The 22,912-nt window shown below is 39.4% G+C and overlaps 2 protein-coding genes across 8 annotated transcripts in view; one reads left to right on the top strand and one right to left on the bottom strand.

Moving 5' to 3' along the window:
* LOC143748570 (neuropeptide FF receptor 2) overlaps nucleotides 1-648 on the bottom strand; it is a 35,507-nt gene extending 34,859 nt beyond the window's left edge. Inside the window, exon 1 of the mRNA XM_077240591.1 lies at nucleotides 494-648. The gene's annotated coding sequence lies outside the window, so the exon portion shown is untranslated. The remainder of the gene's footprint in view (nucleotides 1-493) is intronic.
* A 5,762-nt stretch (nucleotides 649-6,410) lies between these two features.
* glipr2 (GLI pathogenesis-related 2) lies at nucleotides 6,411-22,623 on the top strand. 7 transcript variants are annotated; one of them, XM_077240596.1, is made up of 13 exons: nucleotides 6,411-6,504; nucleotides 16,564-16,586; nucleotides 16,891-17,100; nucleotides 17,508-17,585; nucleotides 17,669-17,851; nucleotides 18,074-18,199; nucleotides 19,715-19,927; nucleotides 20,132-20,209; nucleotides 20,282-20,464; nucleotides 20,760-20,882; nucleotides 21,541-21,759; nucleotides 21,864-21,941; nucleotides 22,119-22,623. In XM_077240596.1, exons 2-13 carry the CDS (start codon nucleotides 16,580-16,582, stop codon nucleotides 22,277-22,279), a joined length of 1,659 nt encoding a protein of 552 aa, XP_077096711.1. In that variant the 5' UTR covers nucleotides 6,411-6,504; nucleotides 16,564-16,579; the 3' UTR covers nucleotides 22,280-22,623. The 7 variants fall into 7 exon arrangements, with proteins under 7 accessions (XP_077096711.1, XP_077096708.1, XP_077096712.1 ...); XM_077240593.1 differs by having other exon boundaries at nucleotides 6,416-6,504; nucleotides 16,888-17,100; XM_077240597.1 differs by having other exon boundaries at nucleotides 6,419-6,504; nucleotides 16,888-17,100; nucleotides 19,718-19,927.
* The last annotated feature ends 289 nt before the right edge of the window (nucleotides 22,624-22,912 follow it).

Below are 22,912 nucleotides of genomic sequence, written 5' to 3' on the forward strand. Positions count from 1 at the left end.
CTCTGCTGGCATGAGGAACAATGACCACATGCTGAATGTTAACTGAAGGTGAGCGCGATGTTCAGTTACAGTTACAGACGAAGGAACGAACTTAAAATTCATATAGATGTGTGTTGGTTGTACCTCACTAATTTCATCAAGAGCGCGCTTCAGAGAGACGAAACTGACGTAGACTCGCGGCAAGATGAAGCGACAGGGACAGCTACTGCCAGTATGGAAACATTAAAGATTACAGTAATAAATAATAATTCGTATTTTTAATAGTGCTAAGTGTTTAGCAAAGCATATAAAAAGAATATAGCCTATAGCTATATAGAAACGTGATATTATCGCTATTAAATATAGCCTACATTGATATTTTGTATTGCTGTTGCCTATGATTTAGTCAATTCATATTAAAATCCACATAGCCTAAAGTAAATAAATTATACATCCCCAAGTGATCTTTCAAAACAAAATTTTCCAAACCACAAACAATATAAAAACGTCTCACCTTATGTGAGATAAACGTTCCCACTCTTGATTCAGAAGAACCTCTCTGCTTTCTTTGAGGGGAAATTAGATCGAGGAAAGATCCATAAAAGATTAACAGATATTTTTTTCTGAGTAAAGTTGCTTGTGCGGGTTAGTAAACTGCTGCGACTGCACGCGCTGCGCTCTACTATAAGACCTGATGGAGATATTCCCGCCCTGCTGCCGCTCCTGAAAGGAAAAGAGGAGGAAAAACAACACTGCCTGAAGGAAGGGTATAAAGATGCCACATTAACCTATGACTCAAGAATTTTCTCTTAATAGATTTATAGAATACTGTGATGATAAGACACATATGCCTTTGCAATAGTTTATGATGTTCTTGTCGAGCTGCACTCAGGCAATCCATTTTACTGGAAGCTGCTTGGAGATCTAAGTGCCATGGCGATACATAATTGAAATCAAAAGCTTTCTTCATGAACAGACCAACAAATTTCAACCAATTATTCCCATATCTTCATTAGATTATAATGGGTTGGTTTTTTGAGCACCTTTTCAAAAATACATTTAGCCTACATGTTTCATAATGATATTCAAATGATCATTTCATAGCCTATACCAGCTTAAAAGAGCTGACTATGTGGTATGAGGTTACATTAATTTACAGCAGGATTCAAAGGAAGTTCAAGTGTAACGGAGGCCAGCTAGTAGTTGCTGTGCGAGTAAACCTCACTCCTCTGATCTCAATAGACGCTCTGGCGACAGATGCTAGGGGCTGCAGTCTTTAGCCTCCTTGTTAGAGCGCCTGACTCTCATGCCGGAGACCCGGGTTCGAGGCCCGCTTGGAGCGGGTCGAGTGGGACCCGGGTGAAGGGGGGTTACATTGGTGCCGTGACCCGGATGGGAGTGAGGTTTAGGGGGGGTGAGTGTAACGGAGGCCAGCTAGTAGTTGCTGTGCGAGTAAACCTCACTCTTCTGATCTCAATAGACGCTCTGGCGACAGATGCTAGGGGCTGCAGTCTTTAGCCTCCTTGTTAGAGCGCCTGACTCTCATGCTGGAGACCCGGGTTCGAGGCCCGCTTGGAGCGGGTCGAGTGGGACCCGGGTGAAGGGGGGTTACACAAGTACATCGTCATGCATTTATTGTCTAAATAATTTAAATAACCCGATGTTCTTACACTTCTATTTGTCTCTGCTGATTAGGCCACCTGCTTGACTCCTTACTAGTATATCCTACTGAGCAGATGAAATTTCGACCTGGTATATATCAGATTATATTAATTTATCCTATAAGCCATACAAAGCTTTAAATGGATTTTAATTTCAACATTTTGATGTGCTATTCATGAGCTTTGGAATAAAAATGTTGTTTATGAATCTGCTGAAAGGCCATCCAATACTTCCTTTGTAATTTTTAAAGAACTTTGAGATTGCTCTGACAAAGATGACATCTAAGGACAAATATTCTTGAAAAGACAGATTGAGAACAGAAGATTTAGCAAGTCATACCTCCAAAATCAACTTAAGCACAGCCAGTATCAATTCCAAGAAAGCTTGTAACTCGCCACCCACATCTCTACTATCTTCATCAGGAATTCAGTGGCCCTCCAGAGGGCAAAACTAGAGACCAATTTTAAGAAAGAAAGAAAACTGCAAAGATGACCCCATCTTTCAAGAAAATGCTATCTACACCTCTCATGTACCCTTCTGCTAGCCAAATGAGGAAATCTTTTTAAGCTCTTATCATTCAAACGCCAAAAATCCAAGTCAAAATATAAAACATCTATGAACACTTTTATATTCACTATTTCAAACACATTCTCACTCCCAAGGCGTCAAAAACTGAAGCATGGTCAAGCGCCCCCGAAGTCACAAAGAAGATGCCAAAGGCGCCCCTCTGCGTCACTCTATGGACGAATTAGAAACTCAATTGCTTTCAATGGGAAACCTTTGGCGTCAACAATAGATGTGAATTTTATCAGTAGGAAATCCACTGATAAAATGAAGAAGTCTCATTCTGAACACATTGCAATATTTGGCATGAGTTCACGTGTACCAGATGTTGGTAAGTAGTCGTAAATACGATGTCCAAATAATTCTTGTAATAATGTCTTTTCTGTTTGTCAATATTAATCAGATTAGCTCTCTCATGTTCAGTCACTGCATTATATCTGTTCCACTGAGGCTTTGCGTTTCATTGCTTTCTAATCCAAAACACCTTACTAAACTAGGGTGATTAAACCATAGACAGTAAAAGAAATGGACACAGCGACCCCATTGATTTCAACGGAGAAGACTGAAGCCCGATTATTGCACTTCCTGCCTGATGACTGAGCAACTGCGCAGGCTCAAACTGAGCGTGACGACAGTCTGACAGTTGTACATTTTCTAGTGGCTGTGCCAAGACAAATCTGAATCTTGTTCCTCAAAAACGTTGTTGAATTATTTTGTCCCGTTGCTTTTATGGACTCTATCTATGGGCTTCTCCCTTGACTTTATGCCTCTATGTCCCCCAGATTGCCTCATAGACAGTAAAAGATTGCCTGCAAGCTTCTCCTCCTGTCTATACGGTAATGTCTGTATTGTGCGCCAGAAAGTCGCGTGGTTATGACGCAATCGTTAGCCTATTTTTACAAAAAAACGGCTTCTACTGGGCCATAACGTAAGATACAAAGTAATGGAGCCTTTTGTACATTGTCGTGTTTCTTTAGAAATAAATAAGGCCGTATGTCCACCAAAGCATTTTTAGCCAGCTGAAAACGCTAGACGCTCTGCTGAAAACGCCAAGAAGTGGCACTTGAGAGCGTTTTGGCAGCGCTGCGTTTTTTCAGTTGAGATGCTTGTTGCTATGATACAGAATATCCGCAACACAGTTTACTTGTAACTGATTTCGCTGGTAATTTGTTTCATACTAAAAATTAATTTTTCATCCATTTTGTTCGGTTAGCTCTGCTGGTTGACGTCGTTGTTCAGAAAGAATGTTGTGACAGTTGGTCAGTGTGGTATCTGTCCCACCCCTCCTCCACTGTGATTGGACGGCTGGGTAAAAAGGGACAGTGATGAGCGCTGCGTTTTACCCAAAGTTGAACATTCGGCGCTCCCATTGAAAACAATTGGAATTATACGCCAGCCGTGAAAAAACGATCTGGTGGAAACACGGCCTAATGGACAAATGAAGTCTTTGGATGCCTCAGATGTAAAGTTATTCGCTGTCAAAGTGACGCCAAAATGAATGGGAGTCAATGGAATGCTAAGAGCAAGTGAAGTTCTGCTACAATGGCGGCTCCCTCGAGGCTTCAGTTTCCGGCTGATGGATTAGCCTACCCCCTTGGATTAAACACTGTCTGTCACGTGACGTGCGATAGACCTTCAATCAGTTAATCATATTCATATCCGTTTAAAGTTGTACAATTAGTTCCAAAGTGGTTTTTGTAGTAGAAGAACAGTAAAAACAACACTTACCATGCTTTTAACCTGCAGTAACCTTAGTTTTACTGTGATAGGTGTAGTAAAAGGACAGTAACCAAAAGGGCCTTTCAGACTCAGTCAGCCCATTATTGTTTGAGGGGAAGTAAATGGAGGAGACGAAAAGCTGCAAAGACAAATATTCACAATGGTATGTATGTGTTGGTTTTAATCCTTAAACATTTTATCAAACATTTGTTGTTTCTTAAACTTTTTCTTACAAAAACCATAGCCCAATCATTACAAACATAGTCTCAAAGTCTTAATAATTCACAAGATTTAACAAGTTGTTAAATTCGTTCAATACTCGTACATATTTGTATACTCGTACATAATCCTGCATGCTTTTACTCCTACTGCTGTCATTGGCTACTGCCTCAATTCCTGTACATATTTATCGTGATATTTGTAAATCAGTGGCGCCCCTTCTTGGATGTCCCACACACTGTCAGAAAGTTTATATTAATTGCATTGTATTCTTTAAAAGTATTACAAATTGGACCCTGTCTGTTCATGTTCCAATGATACATGATGTCTCTCCACACCTCATAACCTACCTCTGTTTGCAAGAGTGAAAAAGCTCATTTGTCTTGTCACATTACATCAGATACTCGATTATTTTGTCATGATCAGATCAGTAGAACTGCTGATAACGGTCCCGTTTGCATGTAAATTGTGTTATTTTTAAACAAATTCATATGATTATTGCTTGCTATTCATGGAGTCAGATGAAATAACGAGTTAATACATATGTGACCCTGGATGACAAAACCACTCATATAGGTCATTTTTTTTAAATTGAGATGTATACATCACATGAAATCTGAATAAATAAGCTTTCCATTGATGTATGGTTTGTTAGGATAGGACAATATTTGGCCGAGATACAACTATTTGAAAATCTGGAATCTGAGGGTGCAAAAAATCGAAACATTGAGAAAATCGCCTTTAAAGTTGTCCATTTATGTTAGCAATTGTGCTGCATTCACTCACAAAAATAAATGTTTTGTTGGCTATTCCCACAAATATACCCGTGCTACTTAAGACTGGTTTTGTGATCCGGCATCACATATGAGAAAATGTATTGAATTTGATCAAAAATACTTTGCCGCGAGAAAAGACAGTAACGCGCAGAGACCTTCCGTGCTGGTCGGATGCCGGACTTTGGGCCGATCGAGCACGAGTTTACAAGACTACCAATATATTTCTTTAATTTATGTCAGATCTCCTGGAGATAGTACAGCTTATACATACTGAAGCTTTATGAAGAATTGTCTGTGAGACTTATCCAATTAACTTTCGAAAAACGTTGTGCACAACATGCAGGTTTTTAGATGGAATAGGAGATCTGGTTGGCAGAATTCTGTAAGATAGCTATTGCTCTGTAAGAAAACATTCCATTCAATATCAGCAGCAGTGCCAGAAGATCAGTACTTTCAGTACTGAAACAGTAGTTTCAGTAAATATTAGGGATTACAGTGCAAAGCAAAGGTTCATTTTGACAAAAGGAAATTCTTCAGCCTATTCACCTCCTTTAGCGTATCCCTATAAATAGGGGAAGGCATTTCCACAGGTGCTAAGCAAAAAAACAAAACGATATGAATAAATGTTAATACTACATCTTCTTTTATCACTGAACTTCTTAGTTATAGTGATGCCTAATGCAGTGTTGCCTACCTTAAAAGCTACCAAAAGTATGTAGACAAGTTTAAACGCGTTTTAGTTGTATGTCTACAACAGTGTTTCTCAACCCTGCTCCTGAAGGACCCCCAACACTGCACATTTTCTTTGTCTCTCTAAACAAACACACCTGATACAACTCATCAGCTCATTATCACATACCGTATATCCCCATGAAAAAATGGTTTCTCTCTGCTTAGAGAAACACTGGTCAGCAACAAAAAACTTTCTTCACTTTTAAAATTTAAAGTTTTAAATTAAAGTTTTCCTTCAATGCGCTTTTCAACTTAACAGGTCAAGATCAGGTCAATCCAGGCCAGAAACTCCTAAAATATGCTTTGAACGACCTATATGTGAGATATAAATAGATAAAGGTTAAAAATAAACACCTTTAAACAAATGTATTGAAGAAGCATAAATGCGCCCAATACTTTAGGTAGTGTATGTTATGAGCACATGCACCAACCACCCACTGCATCACAGCTCAGACACAAGGTTTGGGAAAATGTATTCATGTACTTAGCATATCATAGTTCTTTTTATAGTACATGATTTATGATTTTCCAATTCATCCATCCATTCTCCAAACTACTATAGGGCTGCTGGGATGCAAAGAGCCTACCCCGGGTCCCGAAGATAAGGGAAGGAACACCTTGAATGGAAGGCCAGTCTTTTACAGTGATGATTCATGATTTTTTTTTTTTGCACAAAATTACCTGTATCTGAAATAACTACTCGTGGGTGACAAAAGGAACAAAAACTGAAACAACCGCAAATAGACAGGAAGTGCTGCTATCGCAACATGCAAGTGCAAGCACAACACTGAAAGAGAGAAGATTGCAGGCATGAACATAAACTGAAGATATGCAATTTCACACGATAGAACAAGTCAGTTTTGTTTTCCTGTTCTTATTAGAATTAAAGTTAGTGTGTGTGTGTGTGTGTGTGTGTGTGTGTGTGTGTGTGTGTGTGTGTGTGTGTGTGTGTGTGTGTGTGTGTGTGTGTTCGTGTGTGTGTGTGTGTGTGTGTGTGTGTGTGTGTGTGTGTGTGTGTGTGTGTGTGTGTGTGTGGTCATTTGGTCAGGCACTAAAATCACTCTAAAATAATGTTTGAATACAAATGTAAAAATGCAGGAAGTTTTCTGTGATGGTATGGGGGTAAGGTTAGAGCAGGGATAGAATATACAGTTTGTACAGTATAAAAACTTTTATGGCTATGGAGAGTCCACACAAAGATAGCGAAACCGAGTGTGTGTGTGTGTGTGTGTGTGTGTGTGTGTGTGTGTGTGTGTGTGTGTGTGTGTGTGTGTGTGTGTGTGTGTGTGTTCAGAGGAAAACGTGCATGTGTCAAGGGGCGTTGCAGCATTTAACAGATATATAGTGTGTAGATTTCACAGCTAGTCAGCAAGATAGAGAGAAGGAGAGAAAGAGAGGAAATAGACAGCTTTTAAAGAAAGACAAATTTCTGCTTGCCTTGGTGAGACTTCAGGACAGGTATGTTTGTATTTTTTAAGACTATCTGTGAGCTATGTGATTACCATTAGACAGTAAAAAAAACCAATGTATACAGTGGTCTAATCCATTTTTCTAAAATAATTACACACACACACACAAGACACTATTTATTCTTTAAATGCATGCATCAAACAATGTACTGCCTGATACTTTAATCATAATAAAGGAAAAGAGCCTGATACTGCAAACTTGCAGCAATAGGCACGTAGATACCAATTGTGTTTGTCGCAGTAATGCAGTTCCCTTTCGAGGTAGGTCTCTCGACATTGCGTCACTAGCTGACAGTTTGGGGAAACAATGCTGAAGCCTGATTGAATCTAGGGCTGGGCGATATGGCCAAAAAAAATTATCACGATAATTTTTTTATATCAGTCTATATCGATAATTATCACAATAAATTTCAAATATTTCTTTCTTTCAAGTTTAAAGGCAGATTTTTGCGCCTAAGTGAAAGGTGTGGAAACCAGAGCGTTAATTGTGGTATTAAACTACTCTTTATTGTCAGAACATATCATGACAAACGCTTGCCAAACAGGTGAACATTTCAAAAATCTGAGGTAGAACATTCAAACATTTGTCTTTTTTCCTTAACATGATAAATATCTGAATTGAAAAAATATATTTCTTAGTTTCTGCATGTGCTAATGGGGGATATATTTTTTCAAGTCTTGAAACTGGTTTGTGTTGCCTGACTTTGATGACACGTATCTTCAGCACAGTATGCAGTGCAGGCTGCAATATTAATATTACATATTTTGTCTCGAAAGCATATTTGACAGTGACTGTAAATCTGCATCCTAACCATAGGATCCTAACTCAAGCTAATACTACTATGCTAAATTTATGTTCATCAACAAAAACAGTAACATCTGTTAAAAAAAAATTTAATGACCACATTTTTAGTTGGTAAAATGTAATATTCTGACTGTTTGAGTTAAAATTAACCATTGGTTATCCAGTATCGTGCATTTAGATCATGATAACCACAGATAAAACCAGGCATAGCCTAAAGCACCTCACTATCATGGCAAAATGTAACTTTATAGTTTCTATGGTATTTGTATGAAAAACAGTAGCCTAAATACATTATTAAATTATGTAACATTACTGTAATTATATTCCATTAGTCATTTAATACATTGTCTACATTAATCATATAATACAATTCAATATGTATATCCCACATTTCATGGTGCAGTTAATATTACTATGCAAACGTTACAGTAAATCCATGGTAAATGGATTCAGTATCAATTCAGATTCTGACTGTATCGTTGCGCACAGTGTTTCTTCAGTTTGTCAGCGCTGTTTCATCTGCCTTTAAACTTGTTTAAATCACTGAGACATTTGTGTTTTTCACTGAATTCAAGCACTTCTCACTGGATCTCGTTAGCGAGACGATCAGAGTAAACGCGTCTGCTCTAGTGAGCTCGCGCTGCGGTTTGGACTTTGAGCCAAGCGGATAAATGGTCCGTGTGGCGCGCGGTTCAAATGAGTTTCATTCCGCTTTTGGCGCATAAACATTATCGAACATTTATCGAACTCATGATATCGTTTTATCGAGAAAAATTATATTGCGATAATTATCGTTATCGTTTTATCACCCAGCCCTAATTGAATCATACAATTGCAACTGCATTAGCCAATGGCGCTCGCGCACTCGAGTGAGGGGAGGGTCAACCTGCTATTTAGCTCAGCGTCGAGCGCTATTGCTCAGAATCTTTCTCCTTCACTCGGCTATGCTGTCTTCGAGAAGCCACCTATCGCTCACCGTAGACATCCGCTCTTCAGTGGACGGTGCCTGGACTGCCTTTCCTCTGCAACATTAGTATGACATCTTTTAAATTATGCTACGTATAAGATGTCCGCTCACCTCTTCTCCCCTTTCCCGTCTAAGAGTGATGGTCTGTCTAGTAAACGTAAAGCACAAAATGCTCTGGTAGAATTGAATAACATACTGTATAGAGAACTTTGTTTTAACAAATAATGCACTGCTGTGCAGAAGATGCTGTAAAATCATTTCTCATAGGATGAGGTTACGCATTGATGCAGCAGGTTTTAAGCCTTTCTCCCAGATTAACAGTTACCTTTCATTCTGATACAAGATCAAGAAGGGGAGAAGAACATTAACATATTCTCCTCAAAGCATGTTTAAGCAACAGTACCTAGATTGTACATTATGATACTTCACCACCATTCAGTTTAGTTTATATGCGGTCAGATGAGACCAAACATGGCATAGTTGCATGTTAGAACACACTAGCAGATAAATAGTATGTAGTGGAAAACACATGTGTCCTGTGAAGCAAATGGTATAGATGTGTCATTGAGGTGTAAACGAACCATTCTGTGCCTGGAGTTTCCCAACAGTCCTCAATCAGCATGTTGATGAATCCCTTGCATTAGCATACAAGTGATGATGAAGGCCATTGTGCCACATTAAATTCAAATGTATGTATATTTTTAAAGTGATTTCTGAAGTACTTGGGGAGTAAAGAGTTCTGCCCATATTGTGCGACTTTTATCTAGCCCAGTCTCAGCTCCTTGTATTGGGCCCGAGCAAGCTATGAAACCAGCAACCCATGTGACAAAGTTGAAAGACAGAATTCAGAGGGTGCTTCTGTATCAGAATTTCTGTAATTCGATAGCATACAAAGCACAGGTAGTCCCGTTTCAACTGCGTTATGAAGCTGTGAAATGCCCCAGCATTACGATTGCATTATCAATTAGCTCCTTCAAATTGTTCACACAGAACAGATCCTCTGGCAATTTGGCCGGAAGACTGATTATCTCAGTGCACCTGGGGAATGTCTACTTATCGTAGAAGTAATTTGCGGGTGGGATGGGTGGGACATGTCGCCATCACTTTTTGCCAGGTTTGATATTGTCCCCACCACTTTTGAAACATCTCGCGGCATGGATGTAACTAATACAAATAAATAAAACATCTCCAGTTAACTAGCAGAGCATTCATTTCGTTCGTTTGTTAAATAAGAGGCGATCTAGCACGCTGAAATGTGTTGTTTTTTAAATTAAGGGATCAAAGTGCTCGTTGACTGCGATCAGTGGCGCGGATACAGTTTTCTCTTGTGGCTCGCGCACAGTCTTCAGACGGACGCACGCTTTAATCCGTTGTGGAGACTCTCTATTCGTTCCGGTGAAATCACAGAGTAAAATGGACACAAACGTGTCCCTGCTTGATATACAACCACTGATAAACATAATCGATTTTAATGTGGAAAAAAAAAACTATACAAGTGCAGATTAGAACCCAGAACCTCTGACACGCTTGGCAAAAGTTCTGCCACTGGACCATTAAAATACATACAAAAAATAGTTGTATCGGATCTATGTATTTCTTCACGTGAAAATTCTCGGCACCAACACATATTAGATCTCATTAAACGACAAATCAAACACGATGTACTATTTAAATCGATTGCTGGACATCGTTATGTTATTGTACATAGGTACATCTGATTTATGATTTAGCATTGTATTAGCAACCAAACCCCGCACCTGTCCCACCCACTTTTTAAAGCAAAGTTACGCCACTGCTACTTATGTATTCAGATAGGCATCATGACAAGTGTTTCTGAGGTTGCCATGGGCCCACCTTTCAAAGGGTTGAGCATTCGTTAAATGAGCACATTAAAACAGACCCTTGCACATGAGTGGCCAAGGGACTGAATTATGTCAGTGGACCTGAAATATGTCTACTTTCATGGCCGTTTGCTTATCTCATTAACGTGGCGTAGAACATGGGTCAAAGGCCTGGTGGAAATTTTCCCTGTGTCAATCACCTTGTCTTTTATGCAAGAGTACTCAAACAGAGACTGTATGCCCTTCATGCTCTGAATGTAGCTGCAGCTATAACGGCTTGTCGCCATCATATTCAGAATCGTCCGGTCGAATGTCCTCGCAATAAGAATTTCAAATGCTGAGCACTATTGTCAATAAAAAAAACTGTATGATGAGGCTTACACCTATACGTGGTTAAATACCGAAGTGCTCTCAATGCCATTCAGAGCTCAAGTTTCAAGCGTTTGTTTCTCCCGGCATGATCTCAGATGAAAGACCTGAAAGCTTACGCTGTGCCCTGTTCATGCGCTGTGTGCTTATGTGGATAGATACCAATAATTGCCGTCTGTCATAGCAACTGCATGTCTGCTTTGAGGGAGTTAAGAAAGGTCAAAGCAGATACTTTCACACTGGATAGTAGAAGCCATCTGTCTGGCTTATGCTTCCCAGGGAATGGACTGCCCTATAGGAATTCGTACTCACTCCGCTAGGGGTTTGGCTGCATTCTTGGCTTGGACTTAGGTATGTCTATTACAAGAAATTAGTCTAGCAACGGGATAGTCTTCCCAAAATACTTTGATATATAACCATGAAATCCCTGATTTTGCACTTCATGTGCTGTCTGTGCAACAGGAAATGAGTGATCAGTCATTGGATGACTGAAAGACATTGTAGCCACGGCCTCCTCCGCGAGTGGGCCTGCACCAGTGTTTCATTGCAGGACTATATGCTGGTTCTCTATGCATGTTCCTATTTATTTTGAACAAATATTTTCACCACACAACCTGCAGCGTCATACACTGAACAAAATTATAAACGCAACACTTTTGTTTTTTTCCACCTTTTTCATGAGCTGAACTCAAAGTTCTAAGACTTTTCTATGTACCTAAAAGGCCTATTTCTCTCAAATATTGCTCACAAATCTGTCTAAATCTGTGTTAGTGAGCACTTCTCCTTTGCTGAGATAATCCACCCACCCACAGGTGTGGCATATCAAGATGCTGATTACACAGCATGATTATTGCACAGGTGTGCCTTAGGCTGGCCACAATAAAATGCCACTCTAAAATGTCACAAATGTCGCAAGTTTGAGGGAGCGTACAATCAGCATGCTGACTGCAGGAATATCTACCAGAGCTGTTGCCCGTGAATTGAATGTTCATTTCTCTACCATAAGCCATCTCCAAAGGTGTTTCAGAGAATCTGGAAGTACATCCAACCGGCCTCACAACCGCAGACAACATGTAACCACACCAGCCCAGGACCTCCACATCCAGCATCTTCACCTCCGAGATCATCTGAGACCAGCCACCCGGACAGCTGCTACAACAATCGCTTTACATAACCAAATAATTTTTGCACAAACTGTCAGAGACCATCTCAGGGAAGCTCATCTGCATGCTCTTTGTCTTCATCGGGGTCTCGACCTGAATGCAGTTCGTCATCACAACCGACTTGAGTGGGGAAATACTCACATTCGATGGCGTCTGGCACTTTGGAGAGGTGTTCTCTTCACGGATGAATCCCGGTTTTCACTGTACAGGGCAGATGGCAGACAGCGTGTATGACGTTGTGTGGGTGAGCAATTTGCTTATGTCAACGTTGTGGATGCCCATGTTGGCAGTGGGGTTATGGTATGGGCAGGCGTATGTTATGGACAATGAAGATTGGTGCATTTTATTGATGGCATTTTGAATGCACAGAGATATCGTGACGAGATCCTTAAGCCCATTGTTGTGCCATTCATCCACGACCATCACCTCATGCTGCAGCATGATAATGCACGTCCCCATGTTGCAAGGATCTGTACATAATTCCTGGAAGCTGAAAACATCCCAGTTCTTGCATGGCTAGCATACTCACCAGACATGTCAACCATTTAGCATGTCTGGGATGCTCTGGATCGGCGTATACGACAGTGTGTTCCAGGTACTGCCAATATCCAGCAACTTCGCACAGCCATTGAAGAGGAGTGGACCAACATTCCACAGGCCACAATCAACAACATGATCAACTCTATGCGAAGGAGATGTGTTGCAATGCGTGAGGCAAATGGTGGTCACACCAGATACTGACTGGTTTTCGGTCATCATGCGGTCTAATCAGCATCTTGATATGCCACACCTGTGAGGTGGATGGATTATCTCGGCAAAGGAGAAGTGCTCACTAACACAGATTCAGAAAGATTTGTGAGCAATATTTGAGAGAAATAGGCCTTTTGTGTACATAGAAAAAGTCTTAGATCTTTGAGTTCAGCTCATGAATAATGGGGGCAAAAACAAAAGTGTTGCGTTTATAATTTTGTTCAGTGTAAATGGAGCATGTGCAACCGAACAATCATGACTGTTTGATTCAGCATGATTTATGTGCACTCTTGAAACAAATTAATAAATTACGGTCATTTTAACTTTTTTATTGTAAAACATTGGTCAAATATTGATGCTGGAATCTTAAGTCTTTAAATAAAGACCAAACATTTGCTTCTGACATGATCCTTTTGCGATCTAGCTAGTTTTCAGTCAGCTGGTGAAATGGTGAGGTTGTGTGACGTTGTTCTATGGGGGCATGTTAAGGGCAGATTTTAGGGTAGTGCTGTGGGGCTACTGGCCCGACACTGGAAACGCAACTTGATTTTGGCCTCTGTGCTTGAGGTCCAAGGCTATTACCCCCGTCCCCCCTCCACCTCCAGCATGTTTTTAGCCCTGGCTCGCACTGGCCCAACAGTGGAAAACTGGCTACTAGTCTAACACTGTGGCCTTGGTCCTGTGTTGGGCGGTGCTGAAGGCGCCGGCGCCGTCTTGGCCGAGTGTCTCCACTAGTTCCGGTGGCTGACCAAAGGGAGCTCTGCACTCTCATGCTTACTTATACTCACTTGCTATGGCATGTGTTTATGCTCATTCCCAGCTAGATTTGTGAATTTTGTCGTTTTTACACAGCAGGGATACGCTGTTTTTATACGTTCATCAAATCATCAGCTAGTGATGCAATGTCAAGAGACCTAACTTGAAACGGATTGTCTCAGATTACTCAACATAACCATGGTTCCCTATAAGAGTAGGGAATGAGGCATTGCTTCAGCATTTTCAGAGAAAGGAATTTCTCCAAAGTGTCAGCTAGTGACGCAATGTCTTGTTCCTTACCCTCAGGGAACCATGGTTACGTTGAGTAACCTGATGCATTTCTGCCAGGGTGGGAAATTAACTTTTTTGCCCACCAGCCACAGTGGCTGCTGGATCCCCAATTTTACCAGCCACTTGTATTATTTACCAGCCACTTTTTCTGGAATTCAAATTTATGAATGAGAACTGTGACTTTGATAACATTGACGTCCATTACAAATATGTCATTTGTTTTATCCATTTAACAATATGAGTTATGCTGCACTCAGGCGCCAATTCATGTTTTCCTCCGTGGATGCTCACCGGCGCACGCCCTTGTTAAAAAAAAAAAAAAAAAGCACTATTTAGCACAAACAGGGCTACCATAATATGTGAGCAAAATGTATGTACATGTTTGTATTTTTGAGAGAATTTTATGCATGGTTATTTTACAGTTTATTTTTTAATATTAGTTAAGTCTGTATGACCATAAATGATGGAGTATTTAAATGTATTTTGCTGCTATTTGAAAAAAAATCCAGCAAAACGTGCCAGCGCGTTTGTCGACCCCAGAGGGTTAACTCGATAATAAAGCAGTAAAGTAGGCTATCTTTCAACTCAGGACAGCACCACTTCTCACAAATACAGATAGGATTGGAGATGAAAAGTGTAACTGACATGTAATCGAACTCCGGAGCACCCACGGTATCGGCTCCTATCCTCGCAGCTGCTAAAACTATCGCTAAACTAAAAAAACGATAGCTATCTAGCCATCACAAAACACAACATCAAGTTAGTAACTTACTTACTTGCACATCCAAACGTAGTCCCGAAAAGGTCTGCCCTTTTTGCCGATCGCATGGACGTTTCTGAATAGAATTGGTCATATTCATTATTGACTCTATTTTAAGGTTAGTTGTGCCTCTAATGAACAAATTGTTTGACAGTAAGTACAGTGCATGGACAGTTCGACGGGAAGGTAGGCCAACCATTCCCTCGTTTTCCCTTCGTCATCAATGCGCCACTTGTTCGAAAAGTACCTTCACTTTTTATTTACTTCGCCCTCAATAGTTTGTACATTCATATACTGCTGACTCCGCGGCAGGCCTCTTAACACCGGGTATATGTCGCCACATTTTTTTAATTTTCCTTTTGTCTGTACCTCAGCTCAGCTATATGTTTCACGGTCCGTTCAGCACCGTGTCCGTGCGCTGTGTCCGTGAAGCACAGCGCTGAAAACCAATCAAATTAGTTACTCGACAAAAGTGCATTATTTTTACTTAGCAACAGCATTCTTTGACAAAAGATGTCTAATCCGTTACAAGGAATGTTTTAATTAGTAACCAATAAAAATATGTTTTACAATCTACCCGCCACTGTGGCTGGTATACAAGGCAAAGTCACCCGTGCTAATTTCCCGCCCTGGTTTCTGCCAATCTTCAGTCAATGCAAATTGACTGTTAATTCCTTTAAGGCATGTGCGTCTGACTACATGCAAATCACAACCCGTATCGTATCCTGCAGTTGAGTCTAGTTGTCCTTCTAGAAGTTTCATGTCCAAGAATACTCACTTGTGGCAGTAAAATTTGTGCTCTTTCACTGAATGACTGAGCAGCACCGGAGTTTCCTGTCACATGTACACAAGCACACACAGACACCTAATCATGATAAAAGGAAATGAAACATGTTCATGAGCAAACCCTAAGTATAGTTAAAAGTTAAATTCAGTCAAATGGAAAAACAAACTGGTTCACATTCCTGACTGTCTGCTAGGGTTACAGAGAGCAAACAATGACTTGGTTCTTTTGACAACAAACACAAAATGTTAGCCTATGTTAGTTTAATTATTTTAACATCAACAGAAGTGTATTATGAAATAGGTTAAAAATATGAATGTGTCTGAGAGTATGCATTGACAAGCAAGATCATCAGTCTGCTGAATGAAGATTCTGGTCTGAGTATATATTATATCTTTTGGCATTTAGCTTTAGTCTGGGCACTTTAGTTGTACAGTTTGTCATAATCACTCGCTGATGCAGTTGTCAATGCAAGCACTTCTTATTCCAAGTCTACAAGAGATACTTTAAGAAAACATCTCAATTTAAAAAATAAAATGTAAAAAATCTAGGTTTCTAGTTTTTTTTAAAACATTTTATTTAATTAAACTATCTATGAGGAGTAGGGGTGGTGATGGCGCAGCACCTTTGGTGTGAGAGACCCGGGTTCGAATCCACTGTGGGACACTAATGTATCTCTGAGCAAGACACTTAACCCCTAGTTGCTCCAGAGGCGTGCGACCTCTGACATATATAGCAGTTGTATGTCGCTTTGGATAAAAGCGTCAGCTAAATAAATAAATGTAAATGTGAGGAGTCTAACTCAACGTAATCCAATTAACTCAATTTACTCCATGTAATTGAATAGATTTAAAAACATACCATATCTGAGTGGTTCAGATATTCTGTTGTGACATTTGTCTCTTTGATTGTCACTGTGGTGTAACTGTCGTTTTGATGTGTCTGTTTGTTTTTCAGTTTCTCACATAGAACTATGGCAGGTGAGTCTAGACAACTTTTACCAAACTCAAATATTTTCCAATATAACTCTCTCTCTCTACTTTTGGTGTGCCAGCGTATTAAATAATTAATTTGTTTGTTTATTTAATAATAATTTATTGATTTATTTAACATTTTAGTAGCATTTTATAGTTTACCTGTAGCCTAGTTTTAACATTTAGTTTATCAAAACTCATCCAACGATAATGATGTAGGCCTAGATCATCTGAAATACACTTTTATACAATATATAACTTAATTAGATTTTTTTTCAGAGCATTATTAAACTGTGCTATTCTATAGCAGGCAGCAGCTTTGCAGCTGAGTTCCTACAGGCTCATAACACGTACCGCAGACAGCATGGAGCCCCGCCGCTCACCGTAAACAAAAACCTGTGCCATTCTGCTCAGGCATGGGCGGAGCATCTGCTGTCAATCAAGACTCTCAAACACAGCAACAAGGACTACGGAGAAAATCTTTATTATGCCTGGAGTTCAGCTACCAACCAACTCACAGGTCAGCTTTCTGCTCTCAAAATCAGTAAATGAAAGTCAAATTATTTTAATAGGGTAATCAAACCTCCCATAAGTCTAACTAGTCTTTTGACCAGGGCTGCGTTTCTCAAAAGCATTTGATCGTAGAAACCATTGTCATTACAATGCTTTTGGGAAGCGCAGCCCAGGACAGCCATTTCCAGTCAAACTGACCATGGTCAAGTGGGGTGCACTAGAATTAGATGCCATTGCAGGCATTCTCCTGTTGTCAAAACTTTGTAACTTAATAACAAGACACTAAACTGGAGATAAAGCATTTGTGTTGTCTTTTAATACATGTTATTAGTATTGCACACTGTGAACTAATCCAGTGGTGTTTTGAGATACAGCATTAAACAATTACATACCTTTTTTCTCTGCTTTATACAGGACGTGAGGCAGTGGAAAGCTGGTACAGTGAAATTAAGGACTACAACTTTAGTAGGCCGGGATTCTGCCCCAAAACAGGTGAGTCTGCTGAGATATGTACTCTGGGTGGATAAGTTGGCACTAGTCTCTTTTACAACACTGACTTCTAGTGGTTTCTCCAGGTCACTTCACACAGGTGGTGTGGAAGGACACAGAAGAGGTGGGGGTGGGACTGGCTACTGATGGGAACACAACTTTCGTAGTGGGTCAGTACCTCCCAGCAGGAAACATCACAAATGTGGGTTATTTTGAAAAAAATGTCCTACCGACAGGCTCCAAAGTAGACTCAAAGCCCTCTGGTACAAGTGAGTACACTTTCAAGTGAATGGTTATTTCACAGTAGGCCCTATCCCTGTCATGATATTTATGAAGACATTTGTTTAATTTTCTCTATATCCTTAATATTACACTTTATAAATAATAATAACTTTTTTTATCATTAAAATGTTTCAGAGTACCTCAAATATTAGATATAGTTGATGTTCATTACAGTATAATAAAAATGTGATTTATCTGGCAACATTCAGCTGACAAAGTTGGTCCAACTCATGGTGTACCGGGCATTCCTTCAAATGGAGCACCCTCAGTTCCTCGCAGTACTGAAATATCACCACCAGGGGGCAGAGGGGATCTTCATGTGCCAAGCTTAAAAGGTAAGTTCAAGGGATAGTTCACCCAAAAATGAAAATTAATTACTCACCCTCATGTTGTTTCCAAACGTAAGACTTCAGAACACAAATAAATGTGCATGTTACGCAGCGCGTTTGACCTTCAGCAAGAACAATCCATTATCAACCACTATCGCGGGGCAAGCAGGTTCGGTTGAGCTTCTGTTTATGTTCGCTGATCAATGTTTGAATGTAAATAAAAGCCTAGATTATATCTGTTTATCATATAAAGCAATCGAGTCTCATCTGAAAATTTTGACAAAAGTGTCAGTTGTGTGGCTGTCTTGTCTATGGAGGGAAAGAAAGCTCTTCGATTTCCTCAAAAATATCTTAATTTGTGTTCCGAAGATGAACGACATGAAGGGGAGTAATTAATGACAGAATTTTAATTTCTGGGTGAACTAACCCTCGGAAAGATACCTAAAGATCAATGCAAACACACAGGTTAAAATGCACCTTTTGGCATATTTATCTGTCTAGCCGTAATGCAAATGAAATGTGATAGTCCATTATTTCTTTGTACTGTTGTTTTATGGTTTCTGAAACAGCATGTGCACCTCAATAGACCTTATTCACAGCAGTTCAATTTTTAACGGGAATGAAAGTGAGACTATAAAGGACAGACATAGCCTACATCTCTTCTGTGGGCTGTACTATTATTTAAGTTGTTTTGGGATTGTTCTGCTGACGAAACACCGCAAAAATATTTCTTGAAAATATATTTTTGCAGTGTTTTGTCAGCAGAACAATCCCAAAACACCTTAAATAATAGTTGTCCATTTTAGTGAAAAAAATATATAGGAGGTTTATAGCCTACAGCTTTTTTACAGTGGATGCCATTGAAAACGGTATATCCCTCGCAGCCTTGCCTCGCTTTCATGCATGTCATGGCGGTGCACTGAATAAGGTCTAACACACAAATGACTAGGGATATTAGAATAAAATCCTCCGCGGGATTGGGGGTGATTCATGACAATATTGTGTGATAACGAAATTATGACTAGGCCTTTAGACTACTTTTTCTGAGCAGGTTTTGTCAGTGAACAGGCTGTAAAACTGTTGGCTAAGTTCAAACACTCGTGAAAAACTGATGCTAATTATCTGGGAAACATTCTCTAACAGCAGTCAAGTTGTCATTGTTTGTGTCAAACAAGTTGTGAATTTGTTGTAACATTAAAACAGGAGATCATGACTGTGCTTAAAGTGATGCTCGGAGCTCATGGTTTATTCTGTGGGTGAACGAAACTTTCGGAAGATGCTGTGTAGCAGAATCATGCGAACAATTCCAGGTTATGCTTTTTTTTTTCATTGGTGGTTGCGTTAAATCTTACACTCGAGAGCCCTGTAGGCCTACACATGTCACCACACAAACAGTGAAAAAAAGTGCAAATGTGTATTGTGCAACAATCAAGATAAACTGTCAGTAAGATAATGGGGAGTTCGTATTTTAATGTTTTGTTCAGTAATCTACATTTTTGCCTCCTTTGTGTTTGTGTGTAGCAGACAGCAGCTTTGAAGCTGAGTTCCTACAGGCTCACAATGCATATCGCAAACATCATGGAGCCCCACCGCTCACCGTAAACAAAAACCTGTGCCACTCCTCACAGGAGTGGGCCAAACACCTGCTGTCAATCAGGACCCTCAAACACAGCAATGGAGATCATGGAGAAAATGTATATTACGCTTGGAGCTCAGCTAACAAAAAGCTCACAGGTCAGAGTTTAGTAGCTGCTTTGTCTGTCTCATTTGCTAATGTTTCGCTTGCACACTTTTCAGTCAGGCATTTTAGATGTGAAGTCTTTGCATAAATTGGAGCTTGGGTTATTTATTTTAAAGCAACCATTATTTCATTACAAGTTGTGTATCTCATGATCTTGTTTGCATGTTTTGAAAATCGTGTGTTTGTTATTTATACAGGACGTGAGGCAGTGGAAAGCTGGTACAGTGAGATTAAAGACTATAATTTCAGCAGGCCTGGATTCACCTCCAAAACAGGTGAATCTACTGTAAACATTCTGGTTAGACGTTTGCTTTATTCCCTGTTCTGACATCTGGTGGTTTCTCCAGGTCACTTCACACAGGTGGTGTGGAAGGACACGAAGGAGTTGGGAGTTGGACTGGCCACTGACGGGAACACAACTTTTGTGGTGGGTCAGTACCTCCCAGCAGGAAACATCAGCAATGCTGGATATTTTGAAAGAAATGTCCTACCGGCAGGTTCCAAAGTCGACTTCAAATCCACCCCATCTGGTGAGTCTGATATGCATACATGTGCAGGGATATAATAGGTACTGAATATAGTTTGTATGATTATTATTGTATAAATTAGATGTAGATTGAAAGTATGACTATTTATTATTAATAAATATATATATATATATATATATATTATAATTTGTAATTATATTGATTATGTAATTATAAATAATATATAAATAAATTATATTAAAATATAATATATATTCAATATAATACAATTATATTTATTATAACTCTTATTGTATAATGTTCACAGAAAGTTTTAAACATATTTTTTGGTGTTCAGCTGACAGAGTTGGACAAGCACTTGCTGCTCTCAGCATCAAGTCAAACCAATTGCCTTCATCATCTCACAGTTCTGGACCAGCTCCATGTAAGAGTCAGTCTCCACAGAACAGCAGCTCAGAAGGTAAGCAATGAGAACATGAATACCTCAAGAAACTATGGAGGACTATTTTCTGCCACATACGAAAATAAAGCATGCTTTGATGAACCAGTTAAATTAAAATTATGGAATTATGGTAATTATGAGATTTTATCTCATTTCAATTTATGTCATAATTTTGACTTAGTATGTCATAATAATGGATGTTTTCCCCATTATGTAGCAGAAATGGACTTCCATAAGTAACAGAATTGTTTGTTTTATAGTGGGTTTACTATGAGTAAACTATGATAACCCTTTTCTGATCATTACTGCACACTATTGCTTAAAACAATGCTTATTTTTTGAATTGGTTTTGCATCTATTTTAATTCAGCTGAATAAATGCTTGCTTTCATACCAACATGTACTATTAGTAGTTTTAATGAGTAGTTACCAGTAATTGGTCATTATTTTGAGAAAATCAGCTCCTACAAAGACTGCTTTGTGAAACTTGCAATTAAACATAATAAAGACACAGTCAGGTCCATTGTTTTCATTTTGCACCACTATTTGATGTATAAAGCTGTGCACAAACTTATTTGAAATCATGTAAAAAAAAAGTGACGTCAAAAAGACCAAATCCTTAGTTTCAACTCAAAAGTCTCTTCAGGATTAATGATTTTTCTTTTCCTGTGATAAAGGTGAGATCTTGTCCCAGTTTCGTCAGTCTCTGCTTGAAGCCGAAAATGATTACCGGCGGCAACATGGGGCACGGCCTCTCTCGCTGTGCCCCATCCTCAGTAAAGAGGCTCAGGATTGGGCAGCACATCTGATTAGCATTAACGCCCTGAAGAACAGCGGCAAAGGTCACGGAGAGACTATGTCTTACAAATGGACATCCAACATGGTGTATCCAACAGGTAAATTGGTTATTCCCCCAAACGGGTCTCTATAAGAAACTAAAGCACAACAGAATGATAAAGTTAATGATAAAAACTATTAATAATATATTTTTTAACTATAGGAAAAGAGGTTGCTGAATCATGGTACAAGGAAAATGTAAAGTACAACTTTGCAACTCCTGGCTTTCAGAGTGGAACTGGTAGGTTATTCATTTTGCACTTATATCAACTGAAGAGGTTAAATGGTTAAAGCTGTAACATATTATAGCAAATATCGATTCAATATGTTTGTTTATGTTAAAATACAGATCAAAGATAATATATATCACAAACCATAATTAAAAATTTACACCTGAAAAAAACTTTTATGTGTACAGGTAACTTCACCCAGATGATCTGGAGGTCTACAGGCCAGGTTGGGGTCGGCCTGGCATCAGATGGAAAGGGCAAGTTCATCACTGTGGCTTTTTACAAACCTGCTGGCAACGTCACCAACCCTGGCTACTTCCAGGATAATGTCAAACCAGCTGGGAGATGATCTGCTGAATAAGAAAAATTAAGGAGGTTTTATCCATTTTACTAATGAAGAGAAATCATTTTAAAAATCAGAATGTGGGAATTTATCTGTTATTATTCATATGTAAATAGAAAGTCAGTCAACAGAATATATTGCATGTACAATAACATCAGTTCACAAATGTCAACTGCACCTTTGACAATATGTTTGTTTTAATGGTTCTGATATACATATAAACAATTTCTCATTCTTTACTAAGGTGATATCCACTCATTGACTGTAATAAGAGATAGTGTGTGTATATGAGCTCTTGAATGATACAGGAATTTTTAAATGGGAAATTACTTATATAGAAAGAAGTTGTATGTAGTGTCTGGACCAATCACACACAAACATTATTCATTATATTTAATGAATAGTCCGCCAAACTCACTCTCCCAACAAAGATCTGTGTAACTTCCCCCGAAGCTAACACCACTGGCAGAACTCGGACACTCACAGTGGCCCTCATTTATCATTCTTGCGTAGAAACGTGCGTATATGTTGGCGTAAGATTATGCTTACACTCCTCTCACCGCCTGATTTATGAAGCTGTGCGTACCTTTGAAATCCAGGTGTACGCAATACCTGCCCTTGATAAATGCCGCGGCTGAA

This window comes from Siphateles boraxobius, unplaced genomic scaffold (assembly GCF_051911475.1).
Source record: "Siphateles boraxobius isolate OS27281-9 unplaced genomic scaffold, OSU_SipBor_1 24, whole genome shotgun sequence".
Classification (NCBI taxonomy): Eukaryota; Metazoa; Chordata; class Actinopteri; order Cypriniformes; family Leuciscidae; genus Siphateles; species Siphateles boraxobius.

What these genes read in the sequence shown, in the direction of transcription:
- glipr2 (XM_077240593.1), top strand. An exon ending in AGCTAACAAAAAGCTCACAG is followed by an intron (nt 19,928 to 20,131) that starts GTCAGAGTTTAG and finishes TTATTTATACAG; the next exon opens with GACGTGAGGCAGTGGAAAGC. An exon ending in CAACATGGTGTATCCAACAG is followed by an intron (nt 21,760 to 21,863) that starts GTAAATTGGTTA and finishes TTTTAACTATAG; the next exon opens with GAAAAGAGGTTGCTGAATCA.